The sequence below is a fragment of the Seriola dumerili genome, unplaced genomic scaffold (assembly GCF_002260705.1).
Source record: "Seriola dumerili isolate Sdu_G_001 unplaced genomic scaffold, Sdu_1.0 BDQW01000040.1, whole genome shotgun sequence".
Taxonomy (NCBI): Eukaryota; Metazoa; Chordata; class Actinopteri; order Carangiformes; family Carangidae; genus Seriola; species Seriola dumerili.
The window spans coordinates 1661611-1683139 of NW_019174295.1; the positions used below are offsets into that span (position 1 = coordinate 1661611).

At 38.2% G+C, this 21529-nt stretch overlaps 1 protein-coding gene across 2 annotated transcripts; it reads right to left on the reverse strand.

The window, feature by feature from the left end:
- Positions 1 to 5568: 5568 nt before the first annotated feature.
- Positions 5569 to 20049, reverse strand: bckdk (branched chain ketoacid dehydrogenase kinase). 2 transcript variants are annotated; one of them, XM_022738798.1, is made up of 11 exons: positions 19664 to 20048; positions 17526 to 17594; positions 17300 to 17410; positions 15144 to 15191; positions 13236 to 13355; positions 12842 to 12940; positions 12302 to 12375; positions 11548 to 11676; positions 10468 to 10557; positions 10095 to 10250; positions 5569 to 9072 (listed from the first exon to the last, which is right to left on the reverse strand). In XM_022738798.1, exons 1-11 carry the CDS (start codon positions 19907 to 19909, stop codon positions 8928 to 8930), a joined length of 1287 nt encoding a protein of 428 aa, XP_022594519.1. In that variant the 5' UTR covers positions 19910 to 20048; the 3' UTR covers positions 5569 to 8927. The 2 variants fall into 2 exon arrangements, with proteins under 2 accessions (XP_022594519.1, XP_022594520.1); XM_022738799.1 differs by lacking the exon at positions 17300 to 17410 and having other exon boundaries at positions 19664 to 20049.
- Between the last annotated feature and the right edge of the window lie 1480 nt (positions 20050 to 21529).

Genomic DNA, 21529 nt, shown 5'->3' on the forward strand with positions numbered 1-21529 from the left:
CTTACTATACCATGACTTTTTATGACTTTTTATGCCTTACTATACTATGACTTTTTATATGACTTCTTATGCCTTAGTATACTATGCAATTTTTAGCACTTTTTATGCCTTACTATACTATGCAGTTTTTAGCACTTTGTATGCCTTACTATACTATGGCTTTTTATGCCTTAGTATACTATGCAATTTTTGCACTTTTTATGACTTACTATACTATGCAGTTTTTAGCACTTTGTATGCCTTACTATACTATGACTTTTTTATGACTTTTTATGCCTTACTATACTATGACATTTTTATGACTTTTTATGCCTTACTATACTATGACATTTTTATGACTTTTTATGCCTTACTATACCATGACTTTTTTATGACTTTTTATGCCATACTATACTATGACTTTTTTATGACATTTTATGCCTTACTATACTATGACATTTTTATGACTTTTTATGCCTTACTATACCATGACTTTTTTATGACTTTTTATGCCATACTATACTATGACTTTTTTATGACATTTTATGCCTTACTATACTATGACATTTTTATGACTTTTTATGCCTTACTATACCATGACTTTTTTATGACTTTTTATGCCATACTATACTATGACTTTTTTATGACATTTTATGCCTTACTATACTATGACATTTTTATGACTTTTTATGCCTTACTATACCATGACTTTTTTATGACTTTTTATGCCATACTATACTATGACTTTTTTATGACATTTTATGCCTTACTATACTATGACATTTTTATGACTTTTTATGCCTTACTATACCATGACTTTTTTATGACTTTTTATGCCATACTATACTATGACTTTTTTATGACATTTTATGCCTTACTATACTATGACATTTTTATGACTTTTTATGCCTTACTATACCATGACTTTTTTATGACTTTTTATGCCATACTATACTATGACTTTTTTATGACATTTTATGCCTTACTATACTATGACATTTTTATGACTTTTTATGCCTTACTATACCATGACTTTTTTATGACTTTTTATGCCATACTATACTATGACTTTTTTATGACATTTTATGCCTTACTATACTATGACATTTTTATGACTTTTTATGCCTTACTATACCATGACTTTTTTATGACTTTTTATGCCATACTATACTATGACTTTTTTATGACATTTTATGCCTTACTATACTATGACATTTTTATGACTTTTTATGCCTTACTATACCATGACTTTTTTATGACTTTTTATGCCATACTATACTATGACTTTTTTATGACATTTTATGCCTTACTATACTATGACATTTTTATGACTTTTTATGCCTTACTATACCATGACTTTTTTATGACTTTTTATGCCATACTATACTATGACTTTTTTATGACATTTTATGCCTTACTATACTATGACATTTTTATGACTTTTTATGCCTTACTATACCATGACTTTTTTATGACTTTTTATGCCATACTATACTATGACTTTTTTATGACATTTTATGCCTTACTATACTATGACATTTTTATGACTTTTTATGCCTTACTATACCATGACTTTTTTATGACTTTTTATGCCATACTATACTATGACTTTTTTATGACATTTTATGCCTTACTATACTATGACATTTTTATGACTTTTTATGCCTTACTATACCATGACTTTTTTATGACTTTTTATGCCATACTATACTATGACTTTTTTATGACATTTTATGCCTTACTATACTATGACATTTTTATGACTTTTTATGCCTTACTATACCATGACTTTTTTATGACTTTTTATGCCATACTATACTATGACTTTTTTATGACATTTTATGCCTTACTATACTATGACATTTTTATGACTTTTTATGCCTTACTATACCATGACTTTTTTATGACTTTTTATGCCATACTATACTATGACTTTTTTATGACATTTTATGCCTTACTATACTATGACATTTTTATGACTTTTTATGCCTTACTATACCATGACTTTTTTATGACTTTTTATGCCATACTATACTATGACTTTTTTATGACATTTTATGCCTTACTATACTATGACATTTTTATGACTTTTTATGCCTTACTATACCATGACTTTTTTATGACTTTTTATGCCATACTATACTATGACTTTTTTATGACATTTTATGCCTTACTATACTATGACATTTTTATGACTTTTTATGCCTTAGTATACTATGACTTTTTTATGACTCTTTGCCATACTATACTATGACTTTTTTATGACATTTTATGCCTTACTATACTATGACATTTTTATGACTTTTTATGCCTTACTGTACATTGACTTTTTTATGACTTTTTACGCCTTACTATACTATGACTTTTTATGCCTTAATATACTATGCAGTTTTTAGCACTTTTTATGCCTTACTATACTATGACATTTTTATGACTTTTTATGCCTTACTATACTATGACTTTTTTATGACTTTTTATGCCTTAGTATACTATGCAGTTTTTAGCACTTTATATGCCTTACTATACCATGACTTTTTATGACTTTTTATGCCTTACTATACAATGACTTTTCATATGACTTTTTATGCCTTAGTATACTATGACATTTTTAAGCCTTTTTATGCCTTAGTATACTATGCAGCTTTTAGCACTTTTATGCCTTACTATACTATGACTTTTTTATGACTTTTTATGCCTTACTATACTATGACGTTTTTATGACTTTTTATGCCTTACTATACTATGACTTTTTTATGACTTTTTATGCCTCACTATACTATGACTTTTTATGCCTTACTATACTATGACTTTTTTATGACTTTTTATGCCTTACTATACTATGACATTTTTATGACTTTTTATGCCTTACTATACTATGACTTTTTATGTCTTAGTATACTATGCAGTTTATAGCACTTTTTATGCCTTACTATACTATGCAGTTTTTAGCACTTTTTATGCCTTACTATACTATGACATTTTTATTACTTTTTATGCCTTATAATACTATGACTTTTTATGCCTTAGTATACTATGCAGTTTTTAGCACTTTATATGCCTAACTATACTATGACATTTTTATGACTTTTTATGCCTTACAATACTATGACTTTTTATGCCTTAGTATACTATGCAGTTTTTATGACTTTTTATGCCTTACTATACTATGACTTTTTTATGACTTTTTATGCCTTACTATACTATGACTTTTTTATGACTTTTTATGCCTCACTATACTATGACTTTTTATGCCTTACTATACTATGACTTTTTTATGACTTTTTATGCCTTACTATACTATGACTTTTTTATGACTTTTTATGCCTCACTATACTATGACTTTTTATGCCTTACTATACTATGACTTTTTTATGACTTTTGATGCCTTACTATACTATGACATTTTTATGACTTTTTATGCCTTACTATACTATGACCCTTTTATGCCTTACTATACTATGCAATTTTTAGCACTTTTTATGCCTTAATATACTATGCAGTTTTTATGACTTCTTATGCCTTACTGTACATTGACTTTTTTTATGACTTTTTATGCCTCACTATACTATGACTTTTTATGCCTTACTATACTATGACTTTTTTATGACTTTTTATGCCTTACTATACTATGACATTTTTATGACTTTTTATGCCTTAATATGCAGTTTTTAGCACTTTTTATGCCTTACTATACTATGATTTTTTAATGACTTTTTATGCCTTACAATAGTATGACGTTTTATGTCTTAGTGTACTATGCAGTTTTCATGACTTTTCATGCCTTAGTATACTATGTGGTTTTCATGAGTTTTCATGCCTTAGTATACTATGTGGTTTTTATGACTTTTTATGCCTCACTATACTATGACTTTTTATCCCTCAGTATACTATGTGGTTTCTATGACTTTTTATGACTGTTTAAGCCTGAGTATAATATGACGGTTTTATGACTTTTGTTGCATTACTATACAGTGACGTTTTTCTGCCCTACTATATAATGACGATTTTACGACTTTTTATGCCTTAGTACACTATGACTTATGAAATATGACATATATGTCCTTTTTTTATGATTGATAATACCATACGTGTCACCTATAAGAGAAATATATAATTATGACATATATACATCCTCTGGATACATCAAAAAGCTCATATATGATATACTCTAATTAAAATGTAACTTTATTAAAACAAATTTTTTTATTGAAAATACTATATGTTACTATATGATTTTCATAACAATTTTTTGTTAATTTGAAACATACATGTTTATCTTTTATATTTACATTTATTAAAGGTGTGACTTTACTTCTTATATATATATCCTACATATATTTCATATATGGATTTGGTTGATGGCATTAAAAAGCCAATTAAATTTTTTTGTTTTGGAGGGGTAGCGGCGATGTTGTGTTCCTACCAATGTTGAGCCCAAACCTACACCCTTGATTTGATTGACTGAAGCGTTATAAGAAAAACAAAAGCCTGTCCAGACTTTTCCATCCATAAACAAACTGTTTGAAAAATGAAAAATGAGAAACTCAAGTCCTCATGTTAATTTTTTTCAGAACATGTTCCAGCAGATGTGGATGTTGTCCCATAATGAACAGACTCTCCTTTACCTGAGTCTGGTTTGATCCAACCAGCTGGACACAGCTGATGAGCTCAGGGGCTGGATTTTCTCTTTTTGTTTGTTTTGTTGTAGTTGGACCAGAGGCCACATCCACTTTGACTTAATATGATTCAGTTTGCTTAGTTTTTTCATTTTTTTATCCTGTGTACAGATTTTATTATTTTGGCTAATTTATAGTATTAATAGTATTATTCCTGTTCTAATACCCTCCGACCTTTTTTCTTTCCCTCTCCTTCTTGTATTTCCAAAGTGTTGGTAGTTGCAGAGGGAAAACCAGACACTGATTAAACTACATGAATTCCTCTTCTTGGTGAAAGCTTGGTGTGAAGGCTTCATGTGGAATGAGAACATCAGCATGGATGCTTTTCCCTGATAGACTGGATGTCACAGTCCCACCCAGGTCAGAAGACTCTCCACTGTACGGCTTAGGTACAAACATGTCTGTAAATATTTGCAGATTTTCCTTTAGCTAGTTGCAAGACTCTATAGCCATAAAAGAAAACTAGAATTACCGCCTTGCGGTTGTATGCCTCCATCACTCAGTTTCAGATTACATCCCTGTTTATCCAGCTGACCTCCGACCACCAAAATCTAATCAATTCATCCTTGGGGGCAAATGAACATGAAGGGAGGTCACAGTGACACTGACCTTTAACCACCAAAATGTAATCAGTTCATCCTTGAGTCCAAGTGAATGTTTCTGCAAAATTTGAAGAAATTCCCTCAAGGCATTACCGAGATATCACGTTCACAAGAATGGGACCTGAAAACATAATACCTACGGCCATGGCTGCAGCTAAATTCCAGTTGACAGTAATCCAAGGGCAGGAGGGCAGGAGGTCAGGGCTCTGTGCAGACCAATTAAGCTCTTCCACACCAAACTGGTTTATGGAACTGACTTTGGGGTTTTAATGCGTTGTATTCCCGGCGCAAGCACACAAAAGTATGTGAACAACGGTTCAATCATTTCTTTATTCTTGTAAAATCTCCTGAGTTGGTGTCTGGAGAAAATTCAACTGATCACAAAGGTTTAAAATAAAAAAGAGAAGATCACTCAGACTTCCTACCAAATAAAATTTAATGTCTAAAGAGTTGTCAACATAACAGAAAACATGTGGGAGAAGCTACTTTCAGTCTAAGAGACAAAACACTCCATGGCAGCACATCTTGTCAGTAACATCACTCCAATATTTGGCTTTGAACTAGAGGTGATGAAATGATTTTTTTTTTGTTGAAATTACAAAAATGAAAGCTGGAAAATAGAAATAAAGTTTAATATGTTACATGTCCTCTACCCCCTTCAAAAACTAAAACAAATCTCTTAATATTTTCCCAAAGAATATTTTTTCAGTCCACCTGCACTTCTCCTTTTAATCCAGCAGAGGGCAGACAGTGCACATGTTATGCTTCATACAAGTCACCGCCTGGTTGCCAAATTAAAAATGTACAATCCACCTTCAACATTTTACCAGCAACATTTTGGAATAGAAAAAAAAAAAAATCTCAGAATGATGCTGATAATCTGTTTATGTTCCTCAAAAAGCACAAAAACCTTAAACCATGTTTACCAGCATCTGGCAGCTATGTGGTGTTAACCTCTCCCTCCCCTGCTCCCTCACATGCATTAGCTACATATATACTACATCTTCACAACCTTCAAAGCCACAATAAAACACATTAATTCATATACACGGCCTCGGCAAGAACACAGGTACAGATAATCCAGGCCGTTCTCCGTCATTCAGGAACTGTGAATTATACAGGGCTATTTTGATTTTCATAAAATGGCTAAATAAATACGAGCCTCTCACAGATTAAACCAGATTATGTTTTGATATTTTACAACCGAAATAACTGGTTCACTTATGTTTTCACAGTGTCTCCCAAGGTAGAATCTCATTTTAACTCAAGGAACATTTTGAATGTAAACTGAAAAAAAATGAGGAAAAAAAAAAAACGCACAAGAGACATTTTAAGTGCAAATTCAAAAGAACCTATTACTTAATTTGTAAGATATAAAATGTTTCAGAATCTTATATTATTCTTTGTTTTCTAAAACAGTCTCATTTTTTCACTATTTAGTCTATACGATGTATGTGATTCTAAAGCTTTTAAGACATAACTTTAGAGTAAAAATGAACCACTCCAGGCCAATGATATAACCAATAATCAACAGCCTGAGTGTTTCTCAAAAATGAAAACCTGTACAAAAGAACTGCTTTGAATGCTAATGCTTTGAATGCTGATGGTTTAAAACTTCATAGATTTCCTATCCTGTTAATAAAAGCTCCAGATTTCCGATGATCTTTCAGATAAAAAGATAACAGTATAAGGTAATATAATAACATCTGCTCCCAAAAGAGATAAAACTGAAGCGCAAATGTAGTATTCAGGTTGATCTGTTGGTGCCAATGGGGGAATGTTCAACAAAATGTGAGGAGTGCTTGAGGTGATTATCTGTTGTATAAGGGCAAAATTTCTAACCCACATGACTTGGCTTCCTGCAGTGTTATTTGATTCATTTAACTCGAACCGGAAACTCACAGTGGCCAGGGTTGCTAATAATTTTCGGTGAGATCACAACTTGAGCTGTTCATCACTTTTAATGGGTGCAGCCAAGTGCAACACCACAAATGCCTTCGAGGAAATTAAGTGTGTGCCCCTGTTTGTAAGATGAATTGCATTAAGACACACAAAAGACAGAATCCTTGGAGAAGGAGATGGGAGAGGCAGTGGGAGGCACTTTCTTCAAGTGTGGCCATTTGAAACATGTATAAGCCCTTTAGCCTTTAGATGGGGTCAGACAACACCTCGTACAGCCTGGTTCAGGTTGATGTGAATACTGATGATAACTTGAGAAGATAACTTGTCAGGGACCTGGACATTTCTAAACAGGGAGAAAAAAGGTCCAAAAATCCCCAAATAAAATATGAAAAAACATTAGATGTAGCGGTTTGTTGTCTTAAGATAATCAAGTAGTGGAGATAATGGACCTGAAAAATTATTAGCAACCTTAGCTCCCATGGATAACAGTGCAGAAACCCTGTCTTGAAATATGACCGACACTTTCTGAACATAATCTAAAGTCAGATAAAACAGAGAAAAAAGAAGACAATACATAATACTTCTCTGGTATATTGTTACTCTGAAAGTTGATACAATAAAGTCAAAAACTGCTATGATCGGTGCAAATGCTGAGCAGTACAACAGGAAATTTACTCATTGTGCAAAAAAAAAATAAAACTCAAAACTAATGAAAATGACTGACATGGTGGGTGAACCGATGAAGGCAACGAAAAGAAAAACATGAGTATTGTAAAAAGTTGGCATGCAGTTGAAGCGTCACACAGTAAGGCAACTGAGCATCTCGGGTTTGGCTTCCCCTGCCTGAAAGCTCCGCACATATACTGCTGAACAAAGATGTTCATCTCGTTGTGTGTTCTCAAAACAGAACAAGAAAAACAAGTGTGTTACCGTTAATGAGCATTCGGTGTTTTGGCAGTTACTTCTGTATTCATCAGCCGCAGCTGAGCTCAGAGAAGGTTTTGTAGAATATTGTAAAAGGGCTGAGGTTTACAGCACATGCTGGCAAACACATCGTCTTTAATATGAGGACGCTGAAGTGAAACCTGTGTATCACTGCCAGCTTGCGCAATCGTCCCTTGTACACGTTAAGATTTTGAAACAAACAGCTGAAAACATACTGGTAGGATCTATTCATTCAAACTATGGTTGTACTGATCGTCATGGAACATGTGAGCAGCTCCGTGCACCTTGAGGAGATTCTGACATCGTTGCTGGAGTGTCTCAGAAGATTCTTTTTTTTTTTTTTTTTTTTACGTTTATCCATCAAAATGTCTGCTCCTATTCTGAGGCTAAGCAATAAGTAACTTCAAAGGGAACCTCTTTAAAACTGAAGCTCGTTTTTTTTTTTCTCTCTCATTAATATCAATGTCCTCTATCATGCACAGTTTGTCCTATTAAGCTAAACATTCATGAGTTCATACACCCCCCTCAAAACTTCAAGAAGACAAGCCACAGTATACAAAACACATAGGAAAACAACAGAAATCATCAACTTGACAGCTAACATAGCTTATAATCAGTCTAAGGCAAAACAAAACAAAACAAAAAAAGAAACAAGTAGTGGGTTGGTGAAATTAGGAGCTTTCTGACAACATACTGTGCATGCTCTCACTCTGCGGACCAAAGTCCTGTAGTCCATGCTGTAGCCTCGGTGGAAAAAACTCTCTGCACTCCTGCATGGCCTGATTCCTACGTTGGGATCTAAAAGGATGTCCGGTGGGGAGCTTTACACTCTGAAGCTCTCTCCTTTGCCGTCAATGTGGCGCAGACGCAGGTAGACGTCCGTGCCAATGCCCTGCATAGACTGTATGGACAGAGAGCCGCCCAGGTACTCAGCATAGGCCCGGGACGTGGGCAAGCCGAAGCCGAACCTGCCGGACAGACGGACACAGACAGCAGGTTTAAGATGGCATCGAAGCAAGTGATACCTGCGCTGCACTGATAACTGATTCACGCTTCGCTGAACATGATCTGTTGTTAGCAAAAACATGGATACAAGTGGAGATGAAGGGGTGAACGAGTGCCACGCAGGACTGGGAAATGCCACCTGCGGGTCAATACGGGTGGTCATGGGATCCATGATAATGCCAAGGATGTCATGATTTGATTAAGTCCAAATCTCCACTCTCACTGCGTCTATAAATTAGAAAATGTGCATTTCCTTGTACCAAACTGCATTTACACTTAACCACCAAGACGCATTAGAAACAGAGAGAAACTCCACTGCTCAGCAACATTACCACCACCCTGGGTTGTACCAGGTTTGACCTGGGTTTTTATGCACGTAGCCCAGGAAAACAGATGCAACTAGGTTAGTGATCTGGCTGTACGTGTGTGGACAAGTATAAAGGCCTGTGGCATGATTGTTACACATTTCACAGATGTGGTCGAGACGCAACGGCTGAGCAATAATTTCAATAAGCCAAAAGTCTGACTCATACGAACGAATACGTGACAGAGGAAAGTGTAACTTGTTACACCATTTGTCCATTTGGTGTCTTGATGGTGGTGGAGGACAGCGCTCTCTCACACATTCCTCCAAAGTCAACCACCACTGTTAGATCAGGTTTAAATCTGGTTATTGATTCATAATATTTTCATACGCAAACCATTCACTGAGCCCTCGTTCGTTATAAAGGAGCAGTTCTTATGTTTTATATTTTATATTATCTTTTCATTTGTCATCCGTCTGTATGTGTAAATGACACCTGTATCGTGTGTTCAGCCATATTGAAACACTTGAAAGTGACAGATCAAAGCTTCAGAAGAAGAGACTTTTACCAGAAGGAGATGGTTTTGAATGTTTTGATAAAAACCACTTCAGGCACATTAAGAGCGAGTTTCTTCTATTTCCTCTGGTAAATACTGAACAAAGACATTTTCACATTCTTACCCATGCATAGGGCTGGACTGGTTTCCGCTGTTGGTAATGTTGTTGAAGAGGTTGCTCATGCGCGGATCCTGTGCACTCTCCTCAGCCGTGCTGAAGTGGTAGTCCATCACCTTGTCTATTATATTGTGAGGGATGCCGCCGCCACGGTCTGAAATCCTGAAAGGAAAAGAAGCTTTGAGCACAACAATAACTCCACCACTGTAATGTCCTTTTCTTTGATTTCAACGCTGCTCTGTTTAAACCACTCCAAAAAACAGTTGTATTATGTTTGTCACAATTTGAATCCTGTTCATTTAAGGCTCTAAAATTCACTAAATATTGCTGCAGTTGTTCATAAAACCAGTCGGAGTTCAACTGACATTTAATCACTCACCTGATGACAAAATCAATGTCATTATTGGCAATGGTGACGACCACATCAGGCACATTGTATGGGGTGTCCAGGTGGCTTTCCATGGTGGCCCTGAAGAGACAAATAGATGGACGTAACGGAGAGTAAAATGCTGAGTTTGCAAATTCTTTTAGACATTTCAACTATGGCATGTTGTATTTTCATTTCGCTGTCGACTATAATTAGTCACATTGCTGACAATGTGACTAATTACAGTTGATGAATGAACCCTCAGTTCTTCAGAGTTTGGCCCAAACTGTGTCTGTGTTCAGTTTTCACTAAACAAAAAGGACCTGTGATGCTGACGTGTGTGCAAGCTGGAATCTTCATCAGTCTCTAAACTAATTACAATCTAAATCACAAGAGCCTGCGAACGACCTCGTCTCTTCTGCGTCTGTCCTCTAAACCGCTAAACAAGATGAATGATGGGAATGTGGCAACATGCAGCTGCTGCCAAAAACTCTCCCAGCTCTGATCACAGGACTCGCTCAAAACAGGAAACAGAATGCAAAATGAAAACTACTGCTCATCATCAGCAGGCGAAGACAGAACAACACCGATGTTTATAATGGAGATTATATTTTACTGTTGGATAATTCTGGAGAGAAAAAGACTCACTCCATTTTACTGATTCACATTTGTCAGTTTGCTATTTGCATGTTAAAGTAAGTCGATTTGTAGCCGCATTCTGATTGAATGAGATGAGATGCTTATGCTTGTATTCGAAAGTGTTTCTACTCCACACATCTTGAACTCCTGGGGTTTGTAGTTCCTATAAAACACCAGTGATGCAAGATGATACTCTAAGAAAGTTCAGATATTCCAAAAATCTTAAAGAATTTGGAGAAATTGTTTCCATCTTTGCCCTTGGAGACTAACTTAACGCCAGGCTGAAGCAGTGTTTGGCCTTTTACCTGACCATACCCAGCCTCACAGAAGTGTGCTCTGTGTAGTTAAACCGCTGGAGGTCAGCAAAGGTAAGACTTTCAGCGCGGTGTCATGTTACTGTTTAAAAAGGAACAGAGAGTCAAGCTGGAGATGAGTAATTGCTGGTAAGGTCACCTCATGGCGTTCTTGAGGAGCTCGGGCAGGATGTAATCCAGCGGCAGAGGGATGAAGGGGAAGCGAGCTGCCACGTGTCCGTTGATCCTCACTCTGGGCGAGTTGCCGTACTGGTGCTCACACAGGCGTCTGGTGGAGAAGAGGAACGTGTGACAAACTGTTCCACACAGGTCGTGTTCACTCAATCCCTTTTTCTCTGGATCGCATCGATTTTACAGGTATTCCTGCTGTTGTACACTTCCCTTGTTCATGTTCATCCAATCTCAGTACAGCTAAGGCTGATGGGAATGTCATTAGTGTTGCAGTGATTTGGTCATAAACCCAAGTACTGCACAAATTAAATACTTGACAGTGCCAGATAAAAAAAGAGAGAAACTTTAGTTAATCTTAGCTATGTCAGAGATGTGTTGATGCAAACGTATTGTGCTAATTTCACTGCCCCAAACAATAACAACAGATAAATCCATTATTTCCATGCTGTTCACTGATTATTAGTCCACACACAGCAGCAACTTTCTTTGTGAACTTTCTTTTGAACTCAGTAAAAGTCACTGACTCCCAAAAGGGCATGTGATAAGATTACAAAAGGTAAACACCAATGATAGCTCGTATCTCAGTCACAGCTGTAGGTGCTAAAACCTGTATGTTCCTGAGTCTATCAGATGAACTCTGACTTCCCTCAGTCAACAGAGCGCTCAGACAGAAAGTCATCTAAAGGTGATAAATAAACAAAGCTGCGTGGCTAGACACCCACCTGGCAAAGTCCACCCACTTCTCTATGATCTTTTTGGGAGACAGACGTCTGCATATGATCCCGACAAAATCAGGCTGAAACAAAAAAGGAAACATGTTGAATTTTAGCCCAATCAAACTGGATTTACTGTACTTATTTATCCCCTCCTACTGTACACTGTACACTTGCTATTTAGTCAATGAATTCAGTTGCAGTTACACATTAAAATCCCATTTAAACTGCCAAAACAAACATGGCAGCTTATCTGATGTTTCCTTTCAACTGAAAGTAGCCCCTAACAAATGGGCTATTTCCTCCTGATTGAGTAATGTTTCCTAAAGCTCCGACTCTCAGCCCTGAGCCCATTAACGCATAAATCTTTGAATAGTCATGAACTAGTTCAAAGTATTGAGAGAGACAGGTTTTAGTCAGACTTTGACAGGGAAATGTAACATATAGAATAGTAGAACAACAAGTAACCTTACTCCTAGGCTCACCATACATCCTGCTCTTAACCGTTCAAACGTTCAAAAATCATTTGAATCATAGAAACAGATGTACATTATCTTCATGCAGGGCAAGATGGTGCGTGGCCAACATTCGGATTCCCAGACGAGAGCACAGTGTTGTATCCAGGAAGCTGCGGATGATCATCTCATCCTGAAAAATAGAGGGGACAAAAACTTCTTGATGCTTCACAGCCAAAACTCACGTCCAATTCATTTCCAACACTGCTACAAAAAACTTGAATATTTGCTACACTCACACTGATTTGAAGATCAGATTAGCAGCTTTCATAAGCAAAACCGCTCGATATTATGTGCAGAGAATGAGTTTAAGGGTCTTCGTAGGATCATAATCATCATTATTTCTGGGGTCTGTCCTGCAGTTAACACTGTGGCTCTTTATCCATGAAGTTTTCTGTTCTGAGAGTCCTGGAGGTGGCGGTTCTCACCTGGATGTGTCTGCGACACTCCCTGAAGCCCTGGGCGAGCATGGTGACCACGTCTTTGTGGTCGTCCAGCAGCTGCTGCACCAGCTTACAGAAACGAGCCTCCACGTCCTGATCTTTGATCTGTCAACAAACGAGCACACTTCGTATCAAACCGTCACAGGCTTGAGGCAAAGTCACTAGATTATCTTAACAAGGAACATGTCATATGCCATAAATTCTCAAATACCGTCCAAGGCCTTAATTCATCTCACCAGCAGAGCCAACCACACCCACACGAACTTATTTTAGAGACAGGACATCATTTCCTTTCTTGCTGTTTAATCAGCAGTGGTTAATAAATATGTCTGCGAAACATTAGCTTGCGAAAGGAGCTATTTAAAGCTGTTCACCGAAGTGATTGAGACAATCATTGCATCGGCTGTGCCAGTTTTCCGCAATCACAGACAGCCAGAGGGCAACCTTTGAGGTCAGACTGACATGTCAACGTGAACTAGTACAAATACAGAGCAGGGCAGAGAACATGCTCAGCAGGTCTGTCATTGCTTACGGTCTTACATGTGCAAACACAGAAACGAGTCGGCACGTTTGCCTTCTTTGCCAGCATCTCCACGAAGACAAAACAGTGAAGTTAAAAGTCGAGGCCTGCGCCGTTCACCGTCGCTGCCAAGAGATAACTGAAGAGGCCTGACCCACATTCCACACTGTGCATATGTTCTGTAACTGAATCCACTGAGATCCTCACCACTGAGATTGTACAAGTTGCAGCTTTTGTCAGTTAAAATTGCTGAATTATCACAATTCGTGGTATTTAATGATTTAAAACCTGCAACTACAACACGAGTGACACCCGAGCAGCACGACGGAACACATTTTGAGCAGATATTATTTACAGTTTAGTCTCTCGGGCCTCCAGGCACCTTACAACCACCCAGCACTGACAAACATACATGCATACATAAAGCGAGTTATTGCTTCTCACACAGCTTTTATTGCTACTTATCTTTCACTCTGCCATATGCACCTTATCTGAATTCAAACATCTTTTATTGCCCTTTTTTCCTTCTGATGCACCCGAGCACCAGAAACGATGTCTCATCTCAGCTGAACTGACATTGAAATTTGAAATGTTTCCAGTATACACTTATTTTTTCATTGATTATTTCCATAAAATCAGCAGTTTCCTATGTCTCTACAACATTGTATAAAAAAGTCACTTCAACATCATTTTCAACACAGTATTTCGAGCATATTAGGACGTTTTTCCAAAGAGAAAGTAATTATGTTATTTATTACCCTTTTAAGAATGATTCAGCAAATGGCTGGGCTGTTTCGCTGATCTAACCGACTTAATGGCTTTAGCACAGCCAGCAGTGTCGCAGCAAACTGAGGTGTAAACGTTCGACACTCTGCAGAGCAAAATCAATGAAGTTTCCAAAGAATTAAAAAGACAAAACAATCTCCTTTTTTGTGTGCAATAACTCTATTTCCAAATTAATCAAAGACAATTTTCAGAATCGATCATTTAAGTGATCTAAAAAGTAAAGAATACAAAACATAATGTGGCTGTTGCTCGTCAGATGTGAGGGTTTGCCTCTTTTTCTCTGTTTAATCTGTTTGTAAATGAAGAGCTTTGGGTTGTTTTGGTTTTGGATGTCGTACATGATGGAAAACGTAATTGCGGTTAGGGTTAGTTTTTGTCTGCAGCTCTGTCTCAACAACAAGTTCATGATTGGCTCAGTGCTGAACAGATCAACCAATCCTGGAGTCGCAACATGTGACACAAGCAAAATGTTCACACTTCCTGTTTATGGTCAAGAATTAAGCTCCTGAAACACTTGAGTTTTTGACCCTGTGTGTGTATGTGTGTGTGTGTGTGTGTGTGTATGTGTGTGTAGGTAGGACACTCACCGGGGGAAAGTCTATCAGCATGTGGTAGGCTCTGATATACAGTTCATGCTGTAAGAAAGGAGAGGACAGATGGAGGCTGTAGTTAGACCGATTCTCTGTGATCGTCCATCCAACCAGAAATCATCACACCACCAGCACCGGCCCCTGACTGGGCCCCCACAGCACAACTGATAAGTCCACATGTGGCTTACATTTACAAAACATTTCATGATGCTTCGATGTGATAAATTTCTCTGTGTTCACAACAAAGCCGAACAACTCCTCCCCAGAAAATAAGCTTTGCTCCTCGGTTACATCTGAGTTGAAACTGACTTGATGGTTTCAAGCTTGAATTCATGGTCTGAACGTGTATCAGTTGAAACTCAAAACCTGCTACAACCATTGTTTCCTTTACGATAAAAGAGCTGAGTGAGAGTGAGTTAAACCACCCTGACCTACATTGCAACCGGTGGCATTCAAACGGAGCTATGCTTTATGCAATCAGAACAGAGGAGCTCCATGATGCCAGAAAGGAAGGAATCTAGGTGAAAGTTCATCAGCAACAAGACATGCAGAGGCGGTGAATTGGTTTTGAAGAGCCTGCTTGGACAAACAGAGAGAGGGAGAGAGAGAGAGAGAGAGAGAGAGAGAGAGAGGGAAAGCACAGTGTTCCCACATGAAGGCCCTAAAAACGAATGAAAAACTGAAAATAAAAACATTGCGTGTTCATCCTGATCTGGTTTCATTTAGCTGCTTGTGTCTGCATGCAATAAAATCTAAAGACTATGTTACATTTTCAGAGTCAAATTTTTCTAGCTGTGCACATTGTGTTGTGGGTTTAATTAGCTGAGGTTTTGGAAGACGTGTGTAAGAGGCTTGTGAGGCCTCCAAAGAAGGGGGTTTAAAGGAATTTTGTTTGTCCAAAATGGCATTTGAAAAACTCAACAGCAATGTGTCTTTCCAGGAACAGTGCCCTGCTTGCTCTCTCTGGACAGATTTCGTTAGAACGACCTTCAAACTGTTGAAAACAGGATTTGTTCAGGAGGGGCAGAGAAACATTTCAAAAACAAGTGTTGTCCTTAAGTATCACCGGTTCACATGACAGGTCTGGACCACTTAAAAAGGAAAGTCTAAATATAACAAAATTGGTGAATCAGACAAATTCACTTCAGTCTCTTGTTTGTGCCACTAAAGAACAAATTTGTTCCTGTGAGTGATTCTTGTATGATGCACAGTGGGAGTCATGTTTTTGTGTATCCAGTGCAGTGACACCATTTCATTCAATAGAGGTGAGTGAATGTTTTGTTGTAACGATGGATCTTAATTAAAGAGAAAATCAGAAGGGTTTCATTCTAGTTGATTTTTGTGTTTTCAGTGAATCAAACCTTTAAAATGACAGAGCTCATCATGCCCAGAATACTGAATAACAACGGTTACATTTGCTTCCAGCACATACGTAATGTTATATGTCATCTATACGTCATCTATATATCATCTATATATAAGTGCTTTCAGACAGCGAGCTGCCACTGTTGAATCTGCACTGATGTTGGTGTTCTGACACAGCTACCAGCTCCCACATATCTTACAAATAACCTACATGTTCTCATCCATCACACAGCTCAATGGAACAGGTTGTACCTGTAGCTTTAAGAAAAGCAGCTTCCATGTTCTGATAACGTTATCCATAAACAATTTTTATATTTTTCCTTAATAGGATATAGGACAAGGAAAGGAAAGGATAATAGGAAAGCATAAAATCATGTTAACTGTGATAAGACCATTTCATCCATATTGCACACTCTCATCAGCAGGTAAGAGCGCACTTTCACCAGTGCATTTCTATACTTTACAAGTTGCCTATCACTCAACCACTAACACTTCAACATGTGGAGAGGACGAGACGGGGATCAAACCGCCAATCCTATGATTATTGCTTGACCTACTGAGCCACACCGGCCCCATCCTACCTAGAACAATGGAGGCCGCAACAGTAAATGCTCGCTGTGTGACAGCACTTCCCTCTTTCGTCCAAAGTTCAGTCAAGGCTCTCCTGTGCAGTGTCCTAGTTGTCACTTTCTTATTATAGTATCTGCTGCAGGACCGATGCCCTCTCGCTTCATGTGCAGCTTCACACTGTAGCCAGGAGCAGTGCTGGGTGAGAATTGCATTCTTACCACTTGCAGAATGGTGGGGTTGCATCCAATGATGAAGGGCAAACTCCGGAAGCCCTTGATGCGATGAGCGATTCGTACAGGCAGCTCCTTGTGAAGGTACTTGGCACTGCTCTAAGACCATACAGAGGCAGTAATGGAGAGCAAGTGAGTGAAGAGTCACAGAAATCAAAGAGCCTCTCATTACAGGTACACTCAGCAGTTCTCTCAGTGTGGCTTAAATATTTACCAAGATGTGGTGTCCATCCGGAGACTTTCCAGAATACAGCAGGGTCGCTAAGGTCAGTCGCACTGAGGCCTGAGGAGACATTAACATGTACGATCAAATACACATTCACAGTCAGAAATGCAGGTGACCTAGAAAGACTTTCTACTGTACGTGTTTTTTATTTAACAAAAGGAGCCCAAGTTCTCAAATCTTAAATGTTTTCTAAACACAAGCAGCTGTACAAAAACTAACCTGACATAAAATACAGTATATATAATGGGCTCAACGCTTTAATAACCAAATTCAAAGTTACATTTAGTTATATGTTTATGTCAAATACAATCCAGAAATTCCCAGGCTCCATTAAAAATAAGTCTAAGTATATTTTTACCACAAAGGCAAATATATATATTTAAAGCTACCAAGTACGTGACCCACTAATGGCCATGTAGTGTGGAAGAGAAACCTGCACCAACAAACAGTAAGTGGTGATTCACTATGAAGTCACTGGGTACCAGGGAACTGCTTAGGTCATTGATTCAAACAACACTGTTACACCTACAAGACAAGACAATTATGTGCAACATGTTTCCAAGACAGTCGATGACAACCAAAGTCTTCCCAGAGCTAGATTAGAAGTCTCAAAAAAAAAAATTGCATTTGGATGCCGAATGATATGTGATGGGATCGGCCTATCCACATCTGGAGGCGGTCTGTGTCACATTGGGATCCGATTTCATGTTAACACCAGGTGTAAACGGGGCCTAAGTGACACACCTTAAGTCAAACAGCTATGAATTTTACACGTTGTGTTTACTGTGTTATGACAGTGTGAAAAGGTAAAGTCAAGTGCAGTGAGGCAGGAGTGTGCTTCTGTGCCGAACTGGAATGTACATGTGCTCGAGGTACAAGTGGAAAATTTGACCTGATTATAGAACCAGATCACAAGGTCGCCAGAAATGTAAGGATTTATTCTCTCGGGACCATGAACATACACAGCAAAGTCGCTGCAATCTTATTTAGCAACTGCACTTTTCATTCGTATCTGAAAATGCTGAAGAAGGGGTTTTGTCTTATTTCAGTATTAGTTCATAACACAGCTGCACATTCCTTCCTCATTTTACTGTGAAGAAATACTAGTGTTGTTTTGTTTTGCTTCACACTGAATGAAAAAGATTAACTGTACGTCCAAAAATTGGTTAAGTGTGTTACAAACTACTGAGGCATCCATGTTCTTGCCAGGAATAAAAACTCTTTAGGAAAAATGGAACAAAAGTGAACAAAAGAGGGAGGAGTTTTGACAACGAAGGAAGGAGTTTGTTATTGGAGAAGAGGTATCCATGTTTGTCAACATTGTTCTTTGAATACTTACAAGCGCTGTACATTTCTATTTCATTTCTATTGACTGATTGTTTGCTTTATACTGTGTTAGAGGAGGAAGAAATGAAAGATCTAGCACAGCGGGAAAGGACTTCGAGGATCCGTGTTTCTTTAAAAAAAAATCATTTACAATAGACAGAATATTTTAGAGACTGGAAAAAACAGCGACATCGTCATTGTGACTTTTCATTGGGTCAACTTAACCTCTGTAGCTGAAACTTAACACCATCAACTCCCCTGCTCTTAATCAGACATCTACAGTATAGTTCAAATGACAGCTTTGCGTTGACAACTTTTATTCAACATCGGTGATGTTGTGTCGCCGGGATTTTCAACATTGTGGTGTTAATTTGTCAGAGATAAACGGTTGTTAGCTAGCTAAACATTATGTCCTCGTGAAAAACCGTGATGGTGCATTCCAGACCTCAAGAGAAAATTGGTCAAATAGCGGTTAGGGCTAAAGTAACGGGTCCGGCGATTTTGGATTATTAGAAAAAACGGTGCCAGTTGGAGTGAGAGGTCGAGGTCCATCCACTATCTCGGGCTTGAGTGGTAACTTTAGATTTTAGATTTAAGTTGGCTTTGAACGCTTACTGGCACGAATCGGTCATCAAATTGGGACAAACGCGTATGTACTGCCTTTTTGTGTCCCTGAACGCAGCGCAAACCGTGCTAACAGCTAGCGTTACTGTCAAGCTACAGCTAGCTTACTCCCTCGTTGCCACGGCAGGAGGACCGGGGTTTCAGAGGAGTAAACTGGCATAAACTCACTTTCCTACCTTTTCTGCGGAAACGTCGATTGCAGATTGGTTGTAAAACGATGTGACAGTCTTCGACCGCTCTCTTGCCAACTCTGAAAATCCCTGCATCGAGGACGTGGACCGAAATCTGTGGCTCTCCGTGTTTGACATCGGCGATACTGTTTTGGTGACGGGGGCCAGGAAGAGGCTGCCGAGCCTCGGCCTGGCTCTGCAGGTAGCACCGCTCAGCATCTCCACCGCTATACCCGCCAGTCCAGGACGCATTTGGAGACGAGCTCTGTGTGTGTGAACAGGGCTGCCCCGTTCCCGTACAAGCACTAAGTGTTATGGCTGCTACGAGGCCATTAGGGTCGAGTCCTAATGGTGCACAAAGGCACGGGATCTGAATACAGTAGAGAGAGGGTACAGAAAGGGCTTTGTAAGCATTGGCCAGTGGGGGAGAAAGCTGAGGCGACGACATGACAGCTGAGCCAATCAGTCAGACAGAGGCGGAGCGAAACAGCATCAACACCCCCCCACCACCACCCCTATTTCCCCTACTGTACTGTACTGCAAGGAGCAGCTGGAGCTGTTGGTTAAGAGCAACTCCGAGTATTTTAGCCGGCATGTGGCTCAAGGGGACATGGGGAGACACAGAGTAAGATGCAGTATGTTTGCTGTTACACATGCATGTTTACAAATCATGTTTGTTTTCCCTCAGGCCCTATCCCTGTATTTATTCCCCACAAATACCTTACATATAAGTGAAGTACTACAACCTGCAACTTTATTATTTGGTACTTATTTCAGACATAAATAAAAAACTCTCAGGTAGTGGGTACACTCACAACTGCTTTACACTGCAGCAATTTTCATGCTCCATTAACCTGTTAGGGAGCCCTGTGGGCACTCTAAGCACTGTGCAGTACTGACTAAAGATTAGTCACTTAACATGTTTAGATCTAGATTCGTATCAAAGATCTTATCTTGTCAGTCGCAATTTCATTCTGCAACGACTCCAAACATACTGCCAGTCACAAGGAACTATCTTCACGGACAAAAAGAACAAGGAGTCCTACTGCAGATGATCTGGCCTCCACAGAGCCCCTATCTCAACATCATGGAGTCAGTCTGGGATTACATGAAGAGACAGAAGACACTGAGATATCAGAACTGTCGCATGTTCTCAAAACAATATAATAGCTCGTCTTATACCTTGAAAGATTGTCCAGTGCAGTGTACTTAGGAGAATAAGTGCTACTCTACAGGCAAAGGGTGATCACACCATATATTTTGTTTACTGCACATAGATAATGAATAAAAAACTATGTGGCATTTTTTTTCCTCATTTTACTTTTTATTTCACTTCAAAAAGATGATGCCCCATGATATTTAGCCCAATGGATAATCCTCATCCTCCTCATTTTACACTGAATTTGATCAGGAGAGTTTATGTGTGGGCTGCAGTCATCAGTTTTAATAACCATTGTTCTCCATTCACTATTTATCAGTTATTGACTTGTTGTGTCTTATCTAGTCCCAAACTAGATTTTGACCTTGACCAGGTAGATTCATTAGTTATAGTATCTCAACCCAGGTCCACATTACTTTATAGTTTAGTTTCAGACAGAGCTGGAGGACAAACCTTGCAAGACAGGTGAGTCTCACAAAATGCCTGAGGGGAAAACCCAGGACATAATGAACTATAATCTATTCCAATTTATTATAATTACTAATTAAGTTGTTACTTCAAACATCTATGCCTGTATGTCCACCACTCACTCAGCTTTACTAACATTTTGTTATTCTTGGCATTAAAAATGAATGTCCTGCTAACTGGTCTCAGCCCTTTAATTATTCAAAAGATCTCTTGCGGTATCTATAGTCCGAAGATGCAAGCAGATG